The 26,046-nt window shown below is 39.1% G+C and overlaps 1 protein-coding gene across 6 annotated transcripts in view; it reads left to right on the top strand.

The window, feature by feature from the left end:
* Window positions 1-6,226: 6,226 nt before the first annotated feature.
* Window positions 6,227-26,046, top strand: part of ZNF804A (zinc finger protein 804A) — a 261,110-nt gene continuing 241,290 nt past the window's right edge. For 2 of the 6 annotated variants that reach the window (XR_010610613.1, XM_065669718.1), the window contains exon 1: window positions 14,716-14,790. Coding sequence is in view for 3 of the 6 variants with exons in the window: in XM_065669717.1 (XP_065525789.1) it covers window positions 14,722-14,790 (69 nt within the window). In the remaining 3 variants the exon portion in view is untranslated. Of the gene's footprint in view, window positions 6,255-14,526; window positions 14,612-14,715; window positions 14,791-24,898; window positions 24,922-26,046 lie in introns of those variants that run through there. The other 4 variants (XM_065669714.1, XM_065669717.1, XM_065669713.1 and 1 more) reach the window with 4 other exon arrangements.

Here is a 26,046-nt window from a genome sequence, read left to right as displayed (position 1 = left end):
ACTTTTATTTAGTGTCTTCAGGTGGTAAATGAACTGCAAGAGGGCTTCCCTATTATTCCCTGAAAGCAGTAAAAGCAGAGGGAGGATTAAAAGCAAAACATTAATTCAAGTGTAAGGCCTAGAGAATTCAAAGAAGGCCTATCCTTGGTACACAATAACATTCATATGAAGGCAGAACTTCACAGAAATTAAATTTAAATGTAGAGTATACATTTAAATATATGAACAACTCCTTTATAAATTCTGATTAAGTGCAATGCTTTTTGAATGATGGAAATTAATCTAGTGATTTTCTGATACAAACTATTTGTCATACAGATAAAACCAACATGCTTTCATTGCTTTACTTTCCAAACGTTCTTTGCAACTGAAACTAAGAAAGAAGTTAATAAAATTAGAGGGTGGAGTGAGGTGGGGGTTGGGGGAGGCGTGTGTGTGGTATGGCTGTCAGTCTGACTACCAGATCATCAACTGATGCAGTGAGGTATCTGCCCAGTGAAGCCAGTGCTGGTTGGCAGGTAAAGCAATGGAGCAATAGTTTTATATGGGGTTTTTTATTGTTTGGTTGGGGTGGGTTTGTTGGTTGGTTGGGTTTTTAGAGGAGTCCCATTCCTTTGTCAAATCCAGCTACATTGTCTAGTGCGTTCAGTTCACTGTAAGGAACATGACTGCATAAGCACCTCTCTCTGGTGAAGCCAAACTGAAAAATAATGTGACAAAGAGGCAGAGGAGGAGGGTGCAGATGGGACAAAAGGGGTGGGGGAAGACAGAAATACCGAAGTTATAGAAAGAGACACAATGCCAAGGCCTGGGAGAATGGGACCATCTGGTTCTGTTGCAACATTTCTGTGCTATTGTCTCCTCTCTTTTCTATCCTTTGTCAACAATAGTGGATGAAATACATAAGGTGTAACATGAAGGCTTTAGTGTAAAACATAACAGAGTAGCCTGCATTAAGAAAAGCTTGTTTTATTCACTATGATTGCAAATGATCCCTCAACAGCAGACGCTGTGACAGCAATGTGCTGTATGCAGATTTTTCACTGCAGTAATAGCTGTTTGCAAACTTGTGCATGCTTAGCAGGCAATGCCTCATGGATAAACTGTGAATCCCTTGAGCAGAGCAGTGCCTGCTGGTGTTCTACGCATCCGAAGCCTGGTTAAGATTGATTCGCATTACAAAAAGGGACCCAGCTGACCACTTTTTCCAAGCTGTGTGATTCAGGAAAGCTGGGCCAAAGGTTGCTGCAAGTGACCAGGGTAGTTCAGAGAGTTTGCAGCAGAATACAAAGCCTTTCGCTCCTGGTTACCTGCCTCATTCCAAAATGACAGAGAAGAGTTACGTTGTATGGCCTGTGTGCTAAAAATGGGTTGGTTTACTCCAGCTGTCTGTACAGCTGACGCATTGTAGCCATCGCTACAGGAAGACTAATGGTCCTGTGTTCATGACACATAAACCACCCTTAGCAACTTCTTAGTTTCCATCTGGTCATGATGGACATGGTTTGGCACCTGTAGGTAGGAGTTTGCAATGGCATTACCTCTTCTGGAGCTCCTGGGTGATAAAGAGCAGCTGTAAGTCTCTGTTAATCTGGCACCTTTAATGGGCACTGAATTGACTTAGGAGAGATGGTGAGAGAAACATTCGAGAAGCATATAATAGACCCAAAATGATCTTTGTGTCCTGTAACTGGAGTTTCAACATTTACAACAGAACTAATGTTTTACATGAAAACAATTTTCAAGCAAAACTACTATTGAGAGAATTTTACTTTCAGCAAGCTGTTGCTGGGCTAGTAGGAGAGGGCATTGCAGAGCTGGGTGCGAGCTTTGCATTTAATTAAAGAGGAAGCCTGCATGAAAGCTATGTCATCTCTGTAAGAAGCTCTGCATTTTTGTAGCATTTGACATGCGGCATTTTAAGTAGGAGGATAGTTAAATGACAGCCACAATAACATGTTATGTTGTTCATAGCAGTCAGGTGTCAGCAAAATGGATTGATTTCTATTAGGGAGTGCTATCTAAAGGAGGATTGGATTCAATTGGATTAAGTAAATGTGCTGTAATATCTCTCCGAAGTTTCTTGCATTTTCCTGTAATGGCACCTGGGAGAAGTAAAAATGTATGTGTAAATAGTTATTAAAAAATTAGCAGAGTACAGATACTGAAAAATTCCTGTCTAGAAAGCCTTTTGGGAACCATATTCTTGTTTACTGTTTTCAACCCTTCTGGACAGGATACAAATTTCTACACCTATGATTAAAATAGTATTTAGAAAAACAGTGAAGGGAAAATGCAGCTGCCACAGAGAATGCAGTTCTTCATTAGACTGACTTCAGCCATGTCAAGGTGTTAGAAACAAAGTAAACTTCTTTAGCTGAAGTCAGCAAGATTAACATTAATGTGTTTTGTTTTCTGCTATTAATGTGAATTTGCTTCAGTAGATAGGAAAAACTATCTTGGTGCTCTTGTCCAAGACTTCTAAAATAGCAAGGCCTACATTATCATGTGGATGAGAGCTCTGAACAGCACAGAATGACAGTTCCTTTCCCCATAGCAATAGTTTGCTGCTATCATCACATTCTGCTGCTGACACAGACCCAGATGAGCTCTTCATGCTTTGGTATTTAATTCATACACATTTGAAAAATCTGCCAAATTGGCATTGAAGGTTTCTGTTCAGGTTTTGCCATAGTGAATTGGTACCCCATTAGCTTATGTCTAAGCAGTCCTCTAAATAATCCCCTCCCAGTCATTTAGGCAGCCTATTTTGTATGTGAAAGCTAGTTAAGGGATATCAGAAGTTTGAAGTATCTTTTTAGACACATCCTTAAACTTGCAGATTGTACCAGCAAAACAGTATCTCCAGCATGCACTCTGGTACTTCAGGAACCTGGAGTGGCTTATTGTGGGATGACTTGCTCCTACCAAAAGTCCTTTGTTTAGCCAACATTAGCATTGTATAGTTCCCTTTGGGTGACTTTTTTCCATGCCATCACTTGTTATGCTAAGGTAATCATTAAGTATTAAAACAGTGGTCCAATGGTCTCAGTTTGCACTCTAGGACATACACAAAAGGTTAAAATGGAATGCAAAGTTGTAAGCTATCAGAATTCAACGACCTGATGGGAGCACATCACCAAGAATATGTTGCAATCAATGGGGATAGTGAGCAAGTTTTTCATTTCACCTGTGGTAGGTTTGATTTGAAATCAATAGCAGGGAACTTTCTGTCCTTGCAGGCAACTATTGGTGGACTCAAAGGATCAGAACAATAAATTGTTTCCTCGTATAATCACCTTGATTATTTTATAGGACTGAGGGCCTGCAGAATGCTGTAACCTTTGCCACAGCAGCACAGAAAACAGACCTAGAACTCTGTGGAGAAGTACAAATAGTGAAAATTATTGGGTTTGCATCTCAGGGTGAACAGTAAGTTCACTTTGTCAGATGCATACTTGACGTAATTACAGAACAAAATAACAGTAATGACATATTGATACATGGATAGACTCCACAACTCGTTAAAGTTGTAAAGTATGTATGCTTTATTCAGCTGAGACGCATGGGGGATAGCTCCTCCAAAGGCATATGTGCCTCAGTGTTGTTTCCCTCTACATTTATTCTCTAAAGTTATACATATTCATAAGGTTACACAATACACCTATACATATTCATGTCCTGTCCCCGCTTCATATTATAATGAGCTAGAAGGTCCTTTGAGCCTGCTCAGTGCCCCCCTGTGGTCGTGGGTGAGGGTCTCAAGATGAGGTAAATGAGTCTTCCTCTTGTGAGTAGGGGTCTTCAAGATGAAGTAAATGAGTCTTCCTCGAGCCTGAACTTTTCACCTCTAGCTGTCACTCACGCTCTTTAGGAGTCTGGTCAAAGTCCAAACCGCAAAGCTGGTTTTTACTGGAACTAAGTAACTGTTTCCCCCCTTATCAGTCTGTTTCTCCCTTTTATCAGTAGCTTATTGTCCTGGTACTGCATGGCAAGCATGATAGGTATTTGCAAACAATACTTTCTGTTAAGCAAGCAAAATTCCTTTAACCCCCTTTGCACAACCCCTTGTACAACCCCGTTGTAAAACCCCCCTGTACATTGGTCAACCCTCTGCATCAGTCCCCCCTTTTCTACAAATTGAGTAAATTCTTTTACTCTTCAGACAAGTTCCTCTTTCGACCAACTCCTGCGGAAGGTATCTCTCAGCGCCTTACCATGTGCATTTGATAGAGAGGTCAAAATCATTATGCATTGTAACATTCGCCAGTTCCAAGCAAATAATCCAATAGACAATACGAAACTAATACTAACTAATATTAGAAGAACAGCAATGGGGTGACACAACGTATTCAGTATACCAGTTGCAGTTGGTGACCATCTGAAAAGTACATCCCACCAGTGATGGCTTGTATCTTGTCCTACCCTTAATAGAACTCTGCTTAGTTCTTCTGCGTCATGATGGATGGTAATTAAAGTTTTCTTTCTGTTTTCCTGGACCCCTCTTATTATATTTATCAGGTCTGGATGTTCTATTAATTGTCTTATCAATGTAAGGTCCATTCCAATGGGGGTAGGTAATAGCTTGTGGTACATTTTGTAATTGGATTTTATCAGTTGGTGGGATACAGCTGGTGCTGAATATGTAAAGTCACACCCAATAATCTTAATGAAGTTACAAATGCACAAATTAGAATGATTCTTAACAGTTACGGTTTTGTTATTATCTATCTTGATAGAAGCGCAAGCAGTTCGTAAACATACGCAGCCTTGGCCAATGTATACAAGTACAGGTTTTTTTAGTGATATCTGGATGAACTTCGAAATGACAAATGCCTTGTTCCACATCAAGGCGTATGTCCTTAGCATTAATTGTGTTACCCTCACAAATGAATCTTTTACTCTCATGTAATACAGGATTCTAAACTTACAGTTTACCATTTCTCATTTATCTCTCAAGCCAGAGCCCACACCTTATGTTCAGAGGGATAAAGTACTGCTTCTTCATGATTTAATCCTAATGAATAATGGGGTGGATGGTGTAAATTGTGGCATTATATATCGTAAGCACAAAGGCCTTAGCCATGTTTGTAGTAGGGTCATAGGTGAAATTTACCAGTGTCAACCAAGATTGAAGCTGTCTTTCCAAAATGTTAGCATTATCCCAAACAGCTTTTCGAAACTCGACAGGAAATACCCCTTCACTTCCTTCCCTTATAATTAAGGCGGCTACCGACTGTATCCATTATTGCACCTGTATACAGCTAAGGACCAGGGATACGTTGTTCTTGGCCACGCCTAGTGCATCTATTATCAGCCTTTGGTCCTGTTCCTCAATCTTTCTCCATTTTGTTAGCACTTCTGAAACTTGCCACTGACTAGTTCCTAAAGCTATTAGAGAAGACTGTAGGGGTTGTCGGAGTTTTGTCAAGTCACTGGTTGAAGTGGCCAGTTTATTCATTAGTATTTCTGAACCGATCCCGTTTAGGACTCCCAGTCCTATTCCTAATATCCCAGTCAGATCCCTTCGTTTCCTGCTTTTAAACGGCACTTGTCTTTGTGACCATTGAGACAAGGGGGACACAAAATCACAGAATGGAATATATAAACCTTTAGAATCAGTTTTAAGTAATGTTAAGGTTGATGGCTTTGTAACAGTAGCAATGGAAAATTACTAAAGTGCAGTATACATAGAAAAAAAAAATAGAATGCAGCCAGAGAACACACTGAGCATTCTGGTACAAGATAAATTGTTATAGTTGACACAGTTTTAAGAAAAACAGTCTAGAAGAACAGGACACAGGGATAAGGAGTATCTGGGAATGGCAGGTGTCCAGGATGGGCTACAGTTAAACTAACTGATAAGTAGGAGGATAGGAGGATTATTATGTCTCTGGTGCTAACGAACCAATTAAACTGGTATGAGCATCTACTGAGCATGCTCCAAAGGCTGCCAGAAGTGATGAAGATTGTTGGAAGAAGTAAACGACCCTCAGAGACCACCACCACAATTCTGTACGCATGCGGGGAACTTTCTGGAAAATGATGTAATGTATGTATGCCCAAGGACTATATAAGGATGGCTTGTATAGCAACAGGGAGACACACGTTAGGAGGAGCTATCCCCCGTGTCTCCTGGTGCCGCAATAAAGCATACCTGCTTGTCAGCTTGAAAACTTTGTTGGCAAGTTTGTTCCTGGAATTTTCTCCAAATCACCATGCTGTCCATCCCTCGAAGGATGTTTTCAGGAAAGGTAAGCAGGCTGGTTGAATTCCAGAAATACCAGTTTGCATTAGTTATTCAACCCATTTAAGAGACCATTCTGGGTTGAATATCATTTGCTGTTGGCCCGTGTTCCTTATTACGTATGGGCTAATTTTTCTTGATTTCAGTAAGGCATTTGATACTGTCTCCCACAGCATCCTCATAGATAAGCTAAAGAAGTGTGGGCTTGACGACCAAGTAGTGAGGTGGATCGAGAACTGGTTGAAAGGAAGAAGGCAGAGAGTTGTGGTCAATGGCGCAGAATCTAGCTGGAGGTCTGTGACTAGTGGAGTTCCTCAGGGGTCGGTGCTGGGACCGGTGCTGTTTAATATTTTCATCAATGACCTGGATGAGGGAACTGAGTGCACCCTCAGCAAGTTTGCTGATGACACAAAACTGGGAGGAGTGGCTGACACATCAGAAGGCTGTGCTGCCATTCAGCGAGACCTGGACAGGCTGGAGAGTTGGGCGGGGAGAAACTTGATGAAATTTAACAAGGGCAAGTGTAGAGTCTTGCATCTGGGGAAGAACAACCCCATGTACCAGTACAGGTTGGGGGTTGACCTGCTGGAAAGTAGTGAAGGGGAAAGGGACCTGGGGGTCCTGGTGGATAGGAGGATGACCATGAGCCAGCAATGTGCTCTTGTGGCCAAGAAGGCAAATGGCATCTCAGGGTGCATTAGAAAGGGAGTGGTTAGTAGGTCAAGAGAGGTTCTCCTCCCCCTCTACTCAGCCTTGGTGAGGCCGCATCTGGAATATTGCGTCCAGTTCTGGGCCCCTCTGTTCAAGAAGGACAGGGAATTGCTTGAAGGAGTCCAGTGCAGAGCCACAAAGATGATTAAGGGAGTGGAACATCTCCCTTATGAGGAGAGGCTGAGGGAGCTGGGTCTCTTTAGCTTGGAGAAGAGGAGACTGAGGGGTGACCTCATCAATGTTTACAAATATGTGAAGGGTAGGTGTCAGGATGATGGAGCTAGGCTTTTTTCAGTGATATTCAGTGATAGGACAAGGGGCAATGGGTGTAAACTGGAACATAGGAAGTTCCACGTTAACATCAGGAAGAACTTCTTTACTGTAAGAGTGACAGAGCACTGGAACAGGTTGCCCAGGGGGGTTGTGGAGTCTCCTACACTGCCTGGACAAGTTCCTGTGTGATGTACTGTAGGTTACCCTGCTCTTGCAGGGGGGTTGGACTAGATGATCTTTTGAGGTCCCTTCCAACCCTTGGGATTCTGTGATTCTGTGTAATTTCATAAACTTTGGGTTCTGAGGTGCTAACCTTTTGAGTGGTTATCACTCTGGGGTGAGACTGGGTACTAGCAGAGGCTGGAATGGCAGAGGTGGTAAGGGCCTTAACATTCATTTTGAAGAAAAATGATATCCCTCTCATGTCACGAGCCCATAAACAAGCTACCTCAACATTCCGTATTAATGTAAAATTACAATTTTACAATTTACAATTTTACAATAACTGAACCAGCAATCTGGTTCAGTTAGTTTTTCACAGATTGTCACCTGTTCCTGTTTGTCAGTCGGGGAAGTTTAGACTCTAATTTGAGTTGGCTTCTTGTGGGTGGCTATATTTCTACACTTCAAGGAGTTACACGTCATATTGTCTGATGACAATCCAATCGGCACCCTATACTGACTGATTCTCCCATATTTCCTTGAATTATTCTCTGTTCCTGAGGTACATGAGGAGAGGGGTATATTGTTTGATTATCACATAAGACTACTATAGTTAAGGTTAGCTGTTGTATCTCAGATTCCAACCCTATGTATCCTGTGTACCCCGGGAGGCCTAGATCCCAAAATGGATCATGTATAACCCAACTTTTAGCTCCCTCCCCCTAGTGATATAATATGGTTGTACATAAGACTTTGACTAGAATTCTACAGATTAGATCGCTGAACATTTTACCCACAGTACATTTATCTCAAGTGGGTAAGTTTTAGTTTCAATTCGTTACTGCCTGGTGTGGCTCTCTAAGGCGCCTTTGGAGCCTTCTTAACTCGAGTGTGATGAATCCAGGCGTTTTGCTCCTTAATTTTGACAGCCGTGAAGGTTGTGAGTTATACTTAGACTGGTCCTTTCCACCTTGGTTCAAGATCCTCTTCTCCTACGGGTTTGAAGGATTTCACATACACATAATCTCCAGGCTGTATTTTAAGTACTGGGCTATCCAATCCCCTGCTTCGAGTTCCAGCCACATGTTTTTCAATTTTTCCTAGTTGTTTCCTGAATTCTGTTATATAGTTACTCATAGCTTCCTCTCTCACTTGGTGAGACATTCCTCGTTGAACTCCATATGGTCTTGAATATAGAATTTCGAAAGGACTTAACCCTTCTCCTGTTCTTCGTTTAGTTCGAATCCTCAACAGGGCCAGTGGAAGTGCCTGGGGCCAAGGTAAACTGGCTTCTTGGCTTAATTTCACGATTTGTTGTTTGATTAAATGATTCATTTTCTCCACTTGGCCACTCGACTGAGGGCGGTAGGGAGTATGAAGTTGCCAATCAATGCCCAAATATTTGTTAATTTGCTGTACCACATTTGAAATGAAGTGTGGTCCCATCTGAGGGTATAGTGGCTGGAACCCCGTAGCATGGTATTATTTCTTGTAGCAGTGCCTTTGTTACCTCTTGGGCCTTTGCACTCCTAGTCGGAAAGGCTTCTGGCCAACCTGAAAAGGTATCTGTTAATGCCAACAAATGTCTATACCCCCCTTTTCTTAGCAGTTCTGTGAAGTCAATTTGCCACTGTTGTCCTGGTTCATTACCTTTTCTAATTTGGCCTACTTTGAGTTTAGGAGTATTTTTGGGATTTGTTTGAAGGCGGAGATCACACTGGTGAGTTACCTGTTGAATAGTAGCATACAGATTTCTAGCCATAATTTTGCTTATCAAATATTTACTCAAGGCATCCACTCCCCAGTGTGTTTTCTGATGTTCATTCTTTACTAAGGACCATAACAAAGATGAGGGAACAATTATCTTCCCCTGTGGTGTACTAACCCACCCTTCCTCATTAAATATTCCATCTTGATCTATAATCAATTTCTGATCTTCCTTGTTGCAATTTGGCTTACATTCCAGGGAAATTTTCCCATCAGGGACTAATGCTCCTTCAGTTGTTATCTCACCTCTTGCCGCTTCTTTTGCCTCTCTGTCCACCAGCTCATTTCCCTCCTCCAATTCTGAGCTCACCTTCTGGTGTGCCTTGATGTGCATAATTGCCACCTTCTCAGGTAATTGGACCACTTCCAACAGTCTCAAAATTTCATGTGCATGTTTAATGTTTTTTTTCTTGTGAATTCAGCAGTCCTCTTTCTTTCCAAATGGCTCCATGTGCATGCACAACCCCAAATGCATATCTTGAGTCTGTATAGATGTTTATACTTTTTCCTTTTGCTAGTTCCAGAGCTCTAGTCAGTGCAATCAGTTCTGCCTTTTGTGCAGAAGTGTTTATTGGCAAAGGTCCAGATTCTATTACTTCTCTGCAGGTGGTGACTGCATATCCAGCATGTCGTTTTTCACTGACGATATAGCTGCTCCCATCAGTAAACCAGCTTTTTGAGTTGTCCAAAAGGGTATCCTTCAGGTCTGGACAGCTGGAGTATGTGGCTTCAATGGTTTCCAGGCAGTCGTGGTGTACAGGTTCTCCTTTGTTTCTGCTGAGGAAAGAAGCTGGGTTGACAATGTTAGCTACCACTATCTCTATATCATCTTGTTCCACTATGATGGCTTGATATTTCAGGAACCTCTGAGGGGAAAGCCAGTGCCCGCCTCTCACTTCCAGCACTGCAGACACTGTATGCGACACTAGCACTGTCATTTTCTGGCCCAAGGTAAATTTGCGTGCTTCTTGGATATTCAGCACGACTGCTGCGACGGCTTTGAGGCACCCGGGCCATCCTTTGGCAGCTGCATCTAACTGCTTAGAAAAATAAGCAACTGTTCATTGGTATGGACCCAAGTCTTGTGCTAGTATTCCCAGGGCAATCCCTTGTCTCTCACAAGAAAATCAAAAGAATGGTTTACTCATGTCTGGAAGTCCTAGAGCTGGAGCTGACATAAAGGCATCCTTCAGTTGATCAAAGGCCCACGTGGCCTCCTTTGTCCACTGGAGGTCTCTATTTCCATTGACAATGAGTGTATACAGGGGCTTTACAAGCAGCCCATAGTTGTAAATGCACAACCTGCACCACCCCGTCATACCCAGGAAGGTCCGCAGTTCTTTTATTGTCCGGGGTTTCAGGGTTTGACATATTGCTTCCTTGCGATCTTGCCCGAAAGTCCGTTGTCCAGTGCTAACCTCATAGCCCAGGTAAATCACTTTCTGATTCACTGCCTGGGCCTTTTTCTTAGACAGCCTATATCCCTGGAGTCCCAGGAAATTTAAGAGGCTTACCATCCAAGCCACACAGGCCTCTTCTGTCTGGGTGGCGATTAAGATGTCATCTACGTACTGCAATAGGTTCCCTTCTTCTGGTGGAGCCTCCCAGGACTCTAAGTCTTTTGAAAGTTGTTCTCCAAACAGAGTGGGGCTGCTCTTAAATACTTGAGGCAACACCGTCCACGTGAGCTGGGTTTTGCGCCCACTTTAGGGCTTTCCCATGTAAATGCAAAGATTTTCTGGGTGGCTTCATGGAGAGGGAGGCAAAAGAAGTCATTCTTCAAATCTAGAATGGTAAACCAAGTTACCTCTGGTGTTAAGCATGTTAGCAAAGTGTATGGATTTGCTACTACAGTGTAAAGATCCTCAGTTATTTTGTTGACAGCTCGTAAGTCCTGTACCACTCGGTATGACCCATTAGGTTTACAAACAGGTAAAATAGGGTTGTTGAAGTCAGACTGGCACTCCTTTAGCAGCCCTAATTGTAGGAAATTTTCAACTATTGGGTAAATTCCTTCTCTATCTTCCTTTTCCAGGGGGTACTGTTTAATCTTGACTGTCTGTTTTCCCTCCTTGAGCTTAATCTGTATCGGGGGTGCATTTTTGGCCCTTCCAGGTATGCTTGTAGCCCATACCTGTGGGAATACCTGATCCAATACATCTTCCCTGACTTCTTCCTCAACATGATTGGCGATTAAAACTAAACTTAACATTTATATATATTGTTGATCATTTACTTCTAAAGTGATCTTGCCTCCTTTGAAAGTAATAGTCGCTCCAAAATGTTCCATTAAGTCTCTCCCTAGAAGAGCTTTTGGGGTATTAGGCATATATAAGAATTTATAAATGTGCCATTGCTTTCCCAATTGATATTTCAATGGTTTACAAAAATATACCTTTTCACTTTGGCCAGTTGCCCCTTTTACCATAATATAATCATCCCCTAAGGGCATTAAGGCTTTGTTTAAAATGGAATATGTTGCGCCTGTATAGACCAAAAACTCCTCTTCCTTCTCCTCTTCCCCTAGCTTCATTATAACCAGTGGATCTGCTAGGGAAGATTCCCCCTAGTCCCCATCATTCTTCCTTCACATGCGCGACCACCCTCCCTTTAGTGGCCCTATTTGGACGGCAGTTCCCTTTGTTTTCCGGACATTCATTCTTCCAATGTCCAAACTTCTTACACAACGCACACTGATCTTTACCCAGTGGGCGTCATTGTCTTTGTTCTCTTCTTCCCCCTTCTTCCACTACTGCCACCAATCTCCGCATTCCTTGCTTACAACTTTCCTCCCAGTTACTGAATATTCGCCATGCCTCACCCAGCAAAATTTCTAAATTTCTTCCCTCCATTGGTCGTAACTTTTGGCGTTTCCTGCTAATGTCCCCAGCAGATTGTCCTAGAAATAAGGATACTAACTGCTGTATTCCTACCTCAGACCCCGGGTCTAATGGCATATTACGGCGCATAGCATCCCTTAATCGATCTAAGATTTCCGATGATGATTCTGAAGGGCCCTGTTTCACCGCATATAGTGCTGAACAGTTTATAATCTTTGGTATTGCCCTATCGACTCCTTTTACAACCCATTCTTGGTAAGCTTGTAATTTTGCTAATTCTGACGAATGGTTTGGATCCTGAAGTGGAAAAAATTCCCTTACATCTTCTTGTTTTACTTTATAATAGTCCTCAGGTAGGTCTCCTGCTGTTTTTAATATCAATTGTTTTTCTGTTTCTGTCATTTCTTCTAATCGTAACGGCATATCACTCCAGTCCGCATTATGCTGCTTTACAATGAACTGCAGATATTTTGTAACGCTTACGGGGTTGTTACGATAATCCTTTGCCACCTTTTCCCATGCTTCCAAATCCAAAGTGGAGAAAGGTACTTTAATTAGCATTGGAACTCCTTCAGGTCTAACCGCTTCCCGAAGAGGTGCTTGCAGGACATGTTTTTGCTGTTTTTGTTGGTTACGTGAGGAGACCGGACTCCCCGGGGGAGTAATGGTGTCCTCTGAGTCCGTGTCCGCCTGTCTCTTTGGTGGGGGCTTAAACACATCCATTAATTCCTGGTCTACATCTTGGTGAATTTTATCCTGTTTAGTACATCTCTGACCTATATCACACAATGAACAGAATTGCTTAGGCTTAATTTTGTTTTCTTTTTTATCCCTTTCTAGGGCTAATACCAGGGGATCCTGTGGTGGTATTATTCCACAGGCCCTCTGCCACTCCGGGTGGTTCTGGAGGGTGAAAAACATATCTGTGTATGATACCTCATCCCATTTCCCTTCTCTTCTTAAGAACAACATCAACTGTAACATTGTGTTATAATCTAGAGTCCTATTAAGTGGCCACTTCACTCCGTCTTCTAGCTCATAAAGTGGCCACCATTGAGTACAATATTTAATTAAAATTCTCTTATTTTCTGTGCCGCCGGGTCCTGCAATTTCTTTCCAGTGTGCCAGAATGCATCCTAGGGGGCTCTTTTTTAAGATTTCTTTACTCTGACCCGTTCCCATTTTTATTTTCTACTCTGCAATCGTCTTTCTTCAAATTCTCTCTGATATTTCTTGCAAAGTCTTTTTCAATTCTCTTTCCTAACTTCCCAGCAAATCCCTGGGACTCTGTGGCTCTGTGTACAAATTAATCCACTTATTTTTGGTCCCAAGAAATGGCCAGCCAGATATTTTTGATTATTTTCCTTTTTATATTTTCTAACACATCCAGAACAATACCTAGCCCACTGGAATTCTGAATGACTATAAAAATAAGCTTTGCAGTGGACATACTGCCACAATATCCACACAAAATGACACTTATATAGTTACAATCCCACAGGGCACACACAGAATACCTTCTTGGTGTCTAAGGATCTGCTGTGCATGTTGCACCAAGAATTCAAATTTCATTATCTGGCGTAAAGTTAGTCACTGTGGGAGGAGTAGTTGTTCCCTCCTCTGATTCTTAAACTACCTAATGGTTACAAACAAGACGCACAAGACAAAAGACAGAAAACATAAACACTTTGTCCGTCTCCGGCCACTCTCCTCACGGAGAACACAGAACCGCAGTTTGGGACTCTGCCTGGGGCGCCTAGGGTATCTGCCCCTAGCCGATCCTGTGGTCGACAGAGATCTCCTGGCCGGCTCGCCAAATTGATATGCGGATAGACTCCGCAACTTGTTAAAGTTGTAAAGTATGTATGCTTTATTCAGCTGAGATGCATGGGAGATAGCTCCTCCAAAGGCATGCATGCCTCAGTGTTGTTTCCCTCTACATTTATTCTCTAAAGTTATACATATTCATAAGGTTACACAATACACCTATACATATTCATGTCCTGTCCCCGCTTCATATTGTAATGAGCTAGAAGGTCCTTTGAGCCTGCTCAGTGCCCCCCTGTGGTCGTGGGTGAGGGTCTCAAGATGAGGTAAATGAGTCTTCCTCTTGTGAGTAGGGGTCTTCAAGACGAAGTAAATGAGTCTTCCTCGAGCCTGAACTTTTCACCTCTAGCTGTCACTCACGCTCTTTAGGAGTCTGGTCAAAGTCCAGACTGCAAAGCTGATTTTTACTGGAACTAAGTAACTGTTTCTCCCCCTTATCAGTTTGTTTCTCCCCCTTATCAGTCTGTTTCTCCCTCTTATCAGTAGCTTATTGTCCTGGTACTGCATGGCAAGCATGATACGTATTTGCAAACAATACTTTCTGTTAAGCAAGCAAAATTCCTTTAACCCCCTTTGCACAACCCCCTTGTACAACCCCACTGTACAACCCCCCTGTACATTGGTCAACCCTCTGCATCAGTATGACAAAAGTTGAAAATTAATGCTTGCTATGGGAACTGTTGGGTGTATTTTGAACCACACATAGATACATAGGCCTTCAAAGTTGGAATAGATACCTACAGTGTGTTCAGCTTTACCTACTGGACACAGCTACTTACCTTGAGTTAGTGCTGGCATTGGGGTGATTTTCTGTCCACTTGTGATTGTGAAACAAAGCACTGATTTCTATTGATAAGTCCTTTTTGTTTGTTCCCTTTTTCTGCTCCTGTTCAGATGCATGACAGCTGTAGATTTTTATTGCTGGCTCCTAGTCCTGAATACTGCTGGTGTGGAAGATCAAAGGTAAACTGTCTCTTGATTTTACTGCTTTTATTGGTTTCAAGCACTTGAATATGCTTCTATCAGCCAAATTGCCAATATTTGTTATACTGTGTTATCTGTGATCTTACCTGTTTCCTGAATTGAAGAAATAGATATTTGAGGTGGTTATTGTATTTTGAGATTCTTATCATGCTTTTATAGAAGAGGAACTCACTTGACTTGGGTTGAAATGTTTTGATTTACATCATTGAAAAAGGAGAGATTGAGAAAAAGAATACACAGGTCATGATGTTTTAAGGATGATATCTGTATCAGAAGATAGTGGTCCAGAAAGCAAACTAGATAGATACAAGATATTAAATCAAAGTAACCAATATCTTGGTTTTATTTCCTTTGAACTTTGCAGTTCTCTTTTGTCACAGTTATGAGGAAGAAATACTGTAAGATCATAGAAACAGAGGGAGAAAACAGAAGAGTGTGTATATCATGAACACAACTGTGGCTTGAGATTCATGGTCTTTTCCCCAAAACGTCAGTGAGAGGCTTTAAAGATGCATCTTTAATAGCTCAGAAGCTGAGTTATATGCACCCTCAGTACCAGAAATTTACAGAAACAGTAGTGCTGTGATTTTGTGGCCTTTTCCTGAATTAGCTCCAAACTGAAAATGCAGATGAAACTGCAAAAGAGACCAATTAGTATGAATATCAACACTGTAACTGAGATGCTCAAAATAAGTAACTAAGAAATTGCCAAAGAAAGAACTGAACAAAGTAATTGAAAGATTAAAACAGTCATTAATACTGGAAAGCTAAAGTGGCATAAAAGGGGCCATGAACATTATGGTGCACCTACCCATGCATCCTACAACAGTTTTGTAATTAAGAAACCATTAGTGGTCTAAATGCTTGATAGTCTTCTAACTTGCACATCATGTCAGTTAAAACACCATTAATATGTTTGATGCATCATGAGGTAAATCATAGATAAACTGCTCTGGTCTAGGAAGATAAATTTGTGGTTTATGCTTTTACAGAATTAGGGTGCTGGGAAGGGGGATTTTCTGTAGCAGTGCTCAATAGGAACACTATATCCTTGCATGGCTTTCCAGTTCAGATGTTTGGATTGAAACTTGAGAGAAAAAGGTTCAGTTCTGGGTTCTGCCGTAAGTCTACTGAGCGAGCTTGCCAATCATTTTTCATGTGTGGAAAAGAAAAAAAAATCCTATAAGTTATTTCTATATAAAATAGTAAAAGCATTAGAGGTTGAAAATATCACCAAAGTTATTGAGCTTCACACTTCAACAAAATGTCCATCTGTTTCCTTTTTAATTTCAACAAGATACTCTCATTTATTAACAGAACAGGAAATGGAAGCAATTGCAGTGCTAGTTTTAGCTTAAAAAGTGAAACTGATTTCAAATGTTCTGTGGAACACTACTGGTCAAAATACTGAGGGAGTTTAAAATATGTATATATCCACTGTGATTAGATAATACAGACGAGTTGGAAATTAATTAATAGAAATTAAACACTGATATAAAGATCTGTAACTCCCAAAGGTACAGATCAACAATATATTAACAAAATAGTCCAAAAACATGTACAAGAACAGTTCTCAAAATTAACTTAAAGGGCAAACCAAGAGTTTCAAGTAGAAAGCAAGAGGAAAAATGGGGCTCAGACTTTAAGAACTGTATTTTGTATCATTATGCACATATTCTACGATAATAAATGAAATCGTTGTTTAGTATAGTGTAATAGAAAATGGATGAAGCATCACACATGTGTAAAAGGTTTTGGAAATGCAGCTGTATATAAGCCTTTCTAGCAGCTTTGGATGGGGAAGCATGACATTTCAGCAGTGCTGAGCTTGATTTGTTTCTCCATTTAAGTTCTCTGTCAATTAGTTCATTTTCCTAACTAGCCATTTATGCGATGATTACTTTGTGATTACTTTCCTTAAGTAAATGAAACAATAGTCATGCAAGCTTGGAAATACTTCTTAAAATGATCTGCCAATATTGCAGTTAGCAGTTTCAAGGATTAGTGATCAGCTGATTAATCTGTACACTTACATTCAAAATTATAACAGCCTGTGGTATTGAGATGTCTGGAGGTCAGTGTTAATAGTTGATCTTTTTAGCTGGAGAATTGCTTAAAAGGTACCTAACTTAGCACATTGCCAATAAATAGGTGTGAGATTCTATGTATATTACTTGAAACTATACATCCATCACATAATAGACAGTAGTTAAGGGAAACAGGAGAGACTATACTTGCTACTAAGAAAAAAAAAAAATTAACTATGCCCAGAATTACTGTAAAAGAAAAGCTGAATATATGAACTTGCTACTGGATTTCTCTGTATGCCAAACCCAGTGTTGCAAAAAACCTGTGGCTTCAGGAAGTGACAGCTTGGATCCTTGAAGTCAGTAGGAGTATTGTTATTAAATTCAGTATAATCAGGATTTCACCTTGCATCCAGGCACTAGAAAGTTTAAAGTTTAAGCCTACACCTGCTGATACCCAGAAAAAAAGTGAATGCCTTAAGGAATAAAGGAGAAACCATCCTTTGAATGCCTTAAGGAATAAAGGAGAAACCATCCTGTTTTCCTCTTGTACTGTTTTCCTCAGCATCCACTGGCCACTGTTGGAGGTACAGAAGTAGTTTAACCAAATGTGTTTGGACACTGTGTGGCATTTCTCATCACTATAAGCTTTTAAGAACAATATTCACCTGTCTTTCTCTTTTGGTTAAAAATACGGAGCAAAAAGAGCAATTGTGTAAGCCATGACCAACTCTGTCTTCCTGACAGAGGGGTATAGATAGCCCTGTTCTCAATACACATGATATCAGGCAATGTCCATTGTCTGGTTCGTCAGAGTGAACATGAAATTTGAGTGAATTTGATGCTTGGAAAGAGAGTGCAGGTATTCAGAATAGTTACAGTGAGCTAATTCCCTGCTCTGCTGTGTGCCCTGAGGGTACCCTTCATGCTTGCAAAGATGGCATTGGATATTGAGAGAAAAAAGCAAACAAACAAATAAAAAAAAAAACCCCACCCAAATCCTCAACCAAACAACTATAACAACAACAACAAAAACCCAAACAAAAGAACTATCTGTGTTTATAATGGGGAAAATCAGAATTTTGGATATTTTGTCAGCTTGCAATTCTGTCCTGCATTATAAACTCTAAAGTTAGCATTTCCACTGTTTAAGCTAAACTGTGGTAGAAAAAAAGGTATTTTTCCTTAACCTTTCTGTAGAATTATTGAGATTATTTCCTTTCTTTCAAGAATGTACAGCCAGAAAGAGTATATAAATATGGAAATATTCTTATGAACTAAATATACCTCGTTATATCTGAACTATGAAAAAATAATTTTGAGCTGCTCACTGCTTCTGTTAGATGTATCGGGTTATTTTGGTCCAGATAAAAATTGAACTTAAGAAATTAAACAAAATCAACTTCTCTAAAGCAACAGATGTCTCATTCATATATTTTCTTTAAGATATGCGTGAAATAGCAAGTGTATCTGAAGACAGTTGTTATAGTAAATTCTGACTCAATAAACAGATGCTGAAGACTTTAAATAAATGATGGGGATTTTTCCCCTTTGTTGAGCAAAATTGAAATGATGCAAATGCACAGTACTCCTGGACATGCGTAGGTGCTTCTGAAATTACAGCATTCCTGACTATTTTCAAAATAATAAATGACAATGAAGATCTTTTCTAATAGGAAAAGAAAGTCATGAATTACAGAGAATATTAAAAAGATCTTTTTATGTTACTATTGGAATATTATTATGTTGTTTATGGCCATCTATATTTTTCCATTTAGATTCTTATGAGATTTATTCTTCTGCAATTTTTTATCAAGGCCTTTTTAGTTTGCTTATGCAAAAATGAACGTGAATGCAGATTCCTCAAGTTTGAAAGATATATTGTTTTTTTTCTTTCTACAGATAGCCTTATCTCCTGTCATGGAAATACTGTCTAGAAAAGTCTTATGTTATAGTATTATAGAACATGGGAGAGAAAATAAAGATATGAAATAAAAATTTTATGTCCAATCTGTAAAATTTGTCTTAAGGGATTTGTAAACATTTTTACACAGCATTTGCCCAGAACTATTCACTCTGGGTTGTTTCATCATTTTACAGACTTGCCAGTTAAACCTCAATACTGACATAACCTCTTGGAATCATTGTGCTGTCCTTATTCTATAAGTTACAGAACATTTAATCCCCATTCTCAACTACAGCATGATGGACACTATTGTGTATCCTAATGGCTTTCTGAATGTAGAAAGGCTGACTAATTTAGATGACAAAGCCACTTTGCTTGAAGTATGTATTAATATCTACTCAACAGGCTCGATCTGATGCTGGTATCTTGAGAAACTAATTGGGATACAGTCTATAATCCCACTAGCTTTGCACATATGAAAGGCTCATGTGTTTGTAGATGATGATGCATATGTACCTAGAAATCAGCATGTAATATGAAGTATAGCCCAGATCTATTGAAATAAGTTCTAAGAATACCTGGGAGGAAGGCTGTCCTCCCAACTGCAAAGTTACTCCAGCCTCCTAGCAATGCTGATTAGTGAAAGAACAGAGAAATAGGGTACTAATGGAAAACCATGGAGGTTGGAAGGTACACAAGAGGACTTGTGCACAAGTTGCAGACATATGGAGTCCTTGATCTCTAGTTATTAATATGGTGCTGAAGAAGTTAATTTACTTTCTTGCTGGTATTTTATGGTCTCTCCTCTCCCCGACCCCTCCCCAGTGTTTACTCCTTACTTTCATTTTGAAGATCTTAACAACGCTGACAAATAATTTTTATTCAAGAGTTAAAAGAGAATAATTATTAAATTCCATGAAAATTGCTGCATGAAGAATCTTTTCCCAGGCATAAGGACCAAGAAAGTTTTGGGGCTTTTTAGTAATCTCAAAACTGGGCCTACCTAACTCAGTTTATCGAAAAAGAACCCTGAACACAACATTGCATTGGCCTGTTCTGTGACATGGTTCCTGAATTTCTTTTTGTTGTGATGCATTAAGAAAGATTCACTATCAAAATGACTGACAGAAATGCACCATAAAAAGAAATAAATTTAATCAATGGATTTATCCAATTGAAGCAAAATCCCATGCAAGATCAGGCTTGATCTACATTGCATTAAGTACTTATCAATGTTGTAGCAGCTATATCTAAACTCATGGCAACATTGTTTGAGGGAATTAAGTATCTGTAACAACACAGATGAGGAGTCCTAGCTGTATGCAAAGAATTTCAAAGCAGATTTTCCTTGATCACTTTCTTGTACAATATTTAAAGGAAGATTATTCCAGAATACCAATCTCACTATAAATCCTATTTAAAATGCAGTTGGGGGGAGCGGTGAGGGAAGACGGGGAAACCCAAAACAGACCTACAAACCCCACATGATGTATAAGACCAGCCAATAAATGATGTGGCAATGCAAACAAAATTGCAGTTTCTAAGAGAAGCTGGTTAAATGGAGTGTGTATATTAAAGTTTTTAGTATTTAAAAAGTGGTATTATGGGTAAAATAATTTTATTTGATTTTTACCTCTCAGTTTCCAAAATTGGCGTTTTACTGTGGGACACATTGCAGGTAGATATTGCTGTGTCATCTGTGTCTTCCTGACGTCAACTGACATAAAAAGCATGAAAAACATCACATGTAAAATCAGAACAAAAGATTTCTCTTTGACAGTTCAAGCCCCCAAAATAACATGGGGTTTACTCCAATAAAAGGATATATGGATGTTCCTTTTTATGGTAAAGTTAGTTTTTGTGTAACTGTTTTATATAGATAAATGGACTACAAATACCAAAAACCATGGTGTTTTTTATTAAAGGGACATTTTCTGCTGAGCTTGTGCTACAGAAATGTGAGCAGAAGGAAATATTCTACATGTGTAATCTCAGTTTTGTGCTGTTTACAAAGTCTGTACAATCCCATTGACTGTCAGATGGCATCATCATGATATATATGTCAGAGAAGGGTGGGACACTAGGAGCAAAGTCTTCTCTGTCTTGAAAAGAAAAAAAATAGGTGAACACTAACTGTATTCTCTTTGCTTGGATTTTCTCCTCATTCTTAGTAAAGGTAATAAAATCATAAAAGCTTAAGAATGGAGGGCAACTCTTTAAATTTATCCTTCTCTAGTGGCTCCTTACTTCTAATTTCCATGTTTGGAACTTGCTTAATTAAATCTTGAAAAGATTATATTATTACACATAGCCATCAAAGATTGTTATCTAAATGATACAATAATTCATATATCCTAGGCTGTTTAGGGACATACATGAGAAATTAGAAACAAATATGACTGCACAGCTTTTATTTGTATGCGAATCTCTGCTATTCTTCATGCATATACTAGAATAACTAACCAATAATACAAAATATAATTAATATCAAAATGTTACAGAAGGGAACAAGAAGTGATCTTGCCTTTATGGAGTTTTATTTAGCAGTTAATAGAATGTGGTCCTGTATAAATCACTGCTTTTGCAAGTAAGAACATCTTTTACCATGTTTATACATTATTTATTTTATTACAGTATTTTTTAAATTAGGTGATGGTATTCCCCAATATACATCAAAATTAAAGGCCGTTGTTGACATTCTTCCAGCATTGTTTTTTACATGCAATTTCTCATACTTGAACCAAAATAAATATGCAGATTAAATTGTGAATTTAGTAAAAATTATTGATTTTTTGACACAATTTTTTCCATTCTAATACTACCTCAGAAAATGCATCTTTGTACTTGTTAAAGAAAAAATATCGTCTGATAAATAAATAGCCTTAAAAGGTCATACCTGTCCTTCAGAAGTTGGAAAACTTTAAAGAAAGATGTTCTTTAGAATTCCAAACTAAAATCTGGGCTTCTGTCCACTCCTGTGTTAACTGTTTCCTGCAGTTCTTAACAGAAATATTTAGTGCATATCACAGAAGTATCTAAAAGTGAGTTATTAGGCACATATTAAAACAGCTTGTAACAACTGTAAAAAAGCCGTTGCAGCCAAGTAGAAGTATGGAACAATTGATAAATATGGATAAGGAAATTAAATAAAGATATGAGTTGATGTATATTTTGAGTATTCAAAACTTGCCTAACTTAGTAGAAAGAAGGTGCATTACCAAAACTTGAGAAAAGTATTTAGAATTCCTGTTTCAACATTGGGTTTTAAATGAATTTAACTTCAGCAAACATCTTTCTCTTTATTGACATGACTTTAAAATAACAACAAAGTGGTTTGGTTTTGATTTAGTCAAGGGAAAAATGCTGCTTCTTCCAAAATCTTTGTTATTCAAATACTGTCAAGAGCTCTTAGGAGGCTGTGCCTTTTAATCCAGGGAATTTTTAATGGGTTGTGAGCATTAGCCAGACTGCAGTGATATAAAAAGATTCCTGTAAAACAGTTTGTAATCCTACTTGGAAATAAGGTATAAGGGCAAAAAGAATCATTAGAGCTCAGACTGTAGCCACAGGAACTTTCTATATTCTCTTTAGGAGGCCCAGGAAAGCTTTGTGTTCCATGGGCTCAGGGCAGGTGATCTGCTGAACTAATAGGATGGGTATTTTTTCTAAGTATTTTTCTACACAGCGGTTGTTGTGGTCCTGGAAACATTGGTACAAGAATTTAGCACCAACTAATAAAAAATTTTTATTTCCTCGGTAGAAAACATAAGTTTAATAAAAATATGTCGATTCTGCCAGCAGTTTAAAATGGATTGTGAATTCTTATGTATGTGTGTCTTTGTGTGTGTATATATACATCTGGAACATGCTAGTGGAAGTGTTTTAGCTTTTGGGTTTGGAGGGGTTTATTACTAGTAATGGAAATTGTTCTCTTACTCTCTTTCCTCATCAAGCTGAGGAAGACTTAATTTGTTGTTATAATTTCCAGATATATCTTAATATTCATTCAAGTCCAGAATAAAAAGTGGTCATTTTTATGCCACTGGGTTAGTTACCTGCCAAGCGCTGTATAAGTAGAAAAGGGATATCAGAATGGAGTGTGAAGCAGAGACACTACTTTAATCGTCCAGGGTTTTAGTTAGTCATTCCAGGTGGACAATGCTGTCTGTACATATGAAACTTATTTGCTTGCTAAATCTATGTGACATATAAATTATATGAAGATTCCAAAACCCAGTATAACAAAATAGAGCAGGTAGATCCTGTGCTGTGTAGATATTAAAATCTTCACAGTTGTCCTGGGTTGAGCAGCAGCAGTCATTCTTCTCCTTCTTAGGAGCTAGTACAGTGCTGTGTTTTGATCTTTTGGCCTTGGAACAGTGGTGATAACGCCGATGTTTTCAGTTGCTGCTCGAATGTTTGGTCTGGCCAAGGACTTTCTGAGCCTCATGCTCTGCCAGGGAGGAGGGGAGGCCGGGAGGAAGTAGAGACAGGACACCTGACCCAAACTAGCCAAAGAGGTATTCCATACCACAGCACGTCATGCCCAGGATGTAACTTGGAGTGACCCGGAAGGGTTGGGTCGACAGGGTTGGACGAGGTATTGGTCGGTGCTCGGCTGGGGGGAGTGGGGGCGAGTTATTGGTCAGCTGGTGTTGAGGTGTTGTATTCTTTCCTCTTGTTATTTCCTTTAGCACTATTATTATTGGTGGTAGCAGCGGTAATTTGTGTTATACCTTAGTTACTAAACTGTTCTTATCTCAACCCGTGGGAGTTGCATTCTTTTCGATTCTCCTCTCCGTCCCTCCAGGAGCAGGGGGAGGGCAAGAAGGGGGGGGGAGTGAGTGGACGAGGTTTGTGGCTGGGTTTAAACCACGACAACAGTCATAATACATATGAATATAATTGGTCTGTGAATGTCTAAAAATCTTATTTTGAACCTTCATCATCTTTTTTAACATCAAAATGAAATACTGATTAAATTGCAATATCTAATTGCTCCCTTATTTATTTGCTAACTCCTTTTTTAATAAATTAAAATGATATAACTTAAAATATGATCTAGCTATTGATTTTAATTATAAGATTCTATGTCTTTTTAAAGCAGGTAGTACATGATTTAATGCAATTAGCATATCTATTTGCCTGTAAGCACGTAATTCCAAATTAATTTTTAAACCCAACGTTATTATTTCCCCAGTGCTTCAGAAAGACATAAAAATATGTACTACTCTATTTTATTGACTTTTTGTTATCCCGTCTGGCTTTCAAGCTCCATGAAGCACTAATGAAGGTCAAGGGGCTTTAAAGTGAAATACAAGCCTTTCACCTGGAGTACAATACCTGCTTGTACAATAATAACAGAAAATACCAGTTTCTTTCCAGTGTATATTAAGTTGCTTCGTAGGTGAAGATCAGAGCAAGGATGCTGAAAAATAGAAATGCCTTTATGAGTGGATTCTAGTACTTGAGTTCTAGTGGCTGGTACTTGATGGCCAAAGCTTATTGTTATTTTACTCATTAGAAAAATAATGGTCATAGCAACAGTTAAAAATTTATAGTTAGAGTCAAGATAGTTAAATGTCTCTCTGATGTGGTTCAACTCTTGCACAAGGAGCTTAAAATTACCTTTGGTATAATAAAAACCAGATATAACATGAATGAAAGATGAGTATTTAAGCTTAAAGTTTAGGGCATGCATATATAAGCATTCAATGAGATTGCTTAAGTGTACAAAGAATAGGAATATGTCTACTTAAATGACTTGCTGGAGCAAAGTACTGTGACCATCTCTTTTCAAGGATTCATTCACAGGGTTCTTTCCAACAAGTCAGTGGTTGTGACTGTGCTGTTCTCTATTTTCCTATGTTTAAGAAAAAAAAAATCTGTAGAATACTTCTACCCACTTAATAGTCTCTCAAATTTATAGTAATGAATGTTATTTCAAAATCCTTTTAAAGAAAATTCATGGATGAGTTAATGTTCTAAAAGTCAGATGGTTTTTACTGACTTGTTTTCTGTCTTCATTGGATTGTGCTGGTCATGAAGATACCTAAAAATTCAGAACGTTACCACAACAGGGTTCATATTTTTCCTGTTTATTTAGTTCACTACTTCCACTGGCTGCAGTTGATTCACAGCTCAATAATGCTTTCGTATCAGTGGGAACATCTATGTGTAAGTAAAGGGGGAATAAAATAAATTTTGGTCAAAAGGTAATTATTGGTGGGGGGGTAGGGGCAGAAAGAATGAAATGCAAGAAGCCTCAAAGGTCTGCCTCATGTTACCACTCAAGTTCTAGCATGGCTAGAGAATAAAATATCTTATTTTCATGCTAAACTACTGTGTGTTGTGCTTCCCTGCAGAGTGCTCACACTGTTTGCCTTACTTACATTTTATAATTGCAGTATTCTTTTTATGCATGAAATGATAACTCAATCTAAGAGATGGAATACCTTGCCAGAGCCCTGAAATGCATATTTCTAATAGCAAAGAGAAAGAACTGATAAAATGTAGAGTGTAAATAAGTGTCTGAGGCCTCATCTCTCCAGGCGCTGAACAGAAGGCTAAACATCATCTGCTTGATGGCTATGAGCTCGTATCTTTGTGTTTAGTAAAACCTGGGTTAAATCTTCAGATTTTGAAGTTGTACAACAGGCAGTTGCTGCTGTATTATTTCAGAGCAGTGTTTTCAGTCTTCGTACTGAAGACTGATAGTATAGATTCCCTAAATTACACAGAAATACACTATAATGATCATAAGGATATTTAATATTACATTGAGCTATTAATCTGTCATGTTGACTTACAAGAAAGTATATTAAAAAAAAAAGAAATAGGAGGTTTGAATGTTATGATTATAAAAGATGTTATTCTGTTCTTTCTTGTACTCTTTTTCTTTGTGGCATTTAGTATATAGGCATTAGGAACATGAGACATGTTACACCATGTTGTATCAGCAAGTCATGGCTTAAAGATTTCCTGATCTATTGATGGTCTCTTTAAAATTCTGTGTCATTTAATAGGAAGCACACACCTAAATATTTGTGTATCCTAGTGCTCACAGTTACAGTAAGCATCTTCCTAGTAGTATAAGCATTTGTATGATTATATGCCATAGAATTGACCTTGTAACACTAGGTCTTTCTAGTTGAGGTCTTTCAGAGGATGGAAAGTAAACTGTACCATGCTGCAAAGCTACAGCAAGTGGAATTTGCATAATTTTACTGCCTTCTGTTGGTTTTCAGCATCTTGCCATGTTCTATTCCTGCCCTGCCTTTCTTCACTTTTTTGAATTCCTTT

Source organism: Lathamus discolor, chromosome 3, assembly GCF_037157495.1.
Source record: "Lathamus discolor isolate bLatDis1 chromosome 3, bLatDis1.hap1, whole genome shotgun sequence".
NCBI classification, from domain to species: domain Eukaryota; kingdom Metazoa; phylum Chordata; class Aves; order Psittaciformes; family Psittacidae; genus Lathamus; species Lathamus discolor.
This window is presented reverse-complemented; position numbering and strand designations above follow the sequence as displayed.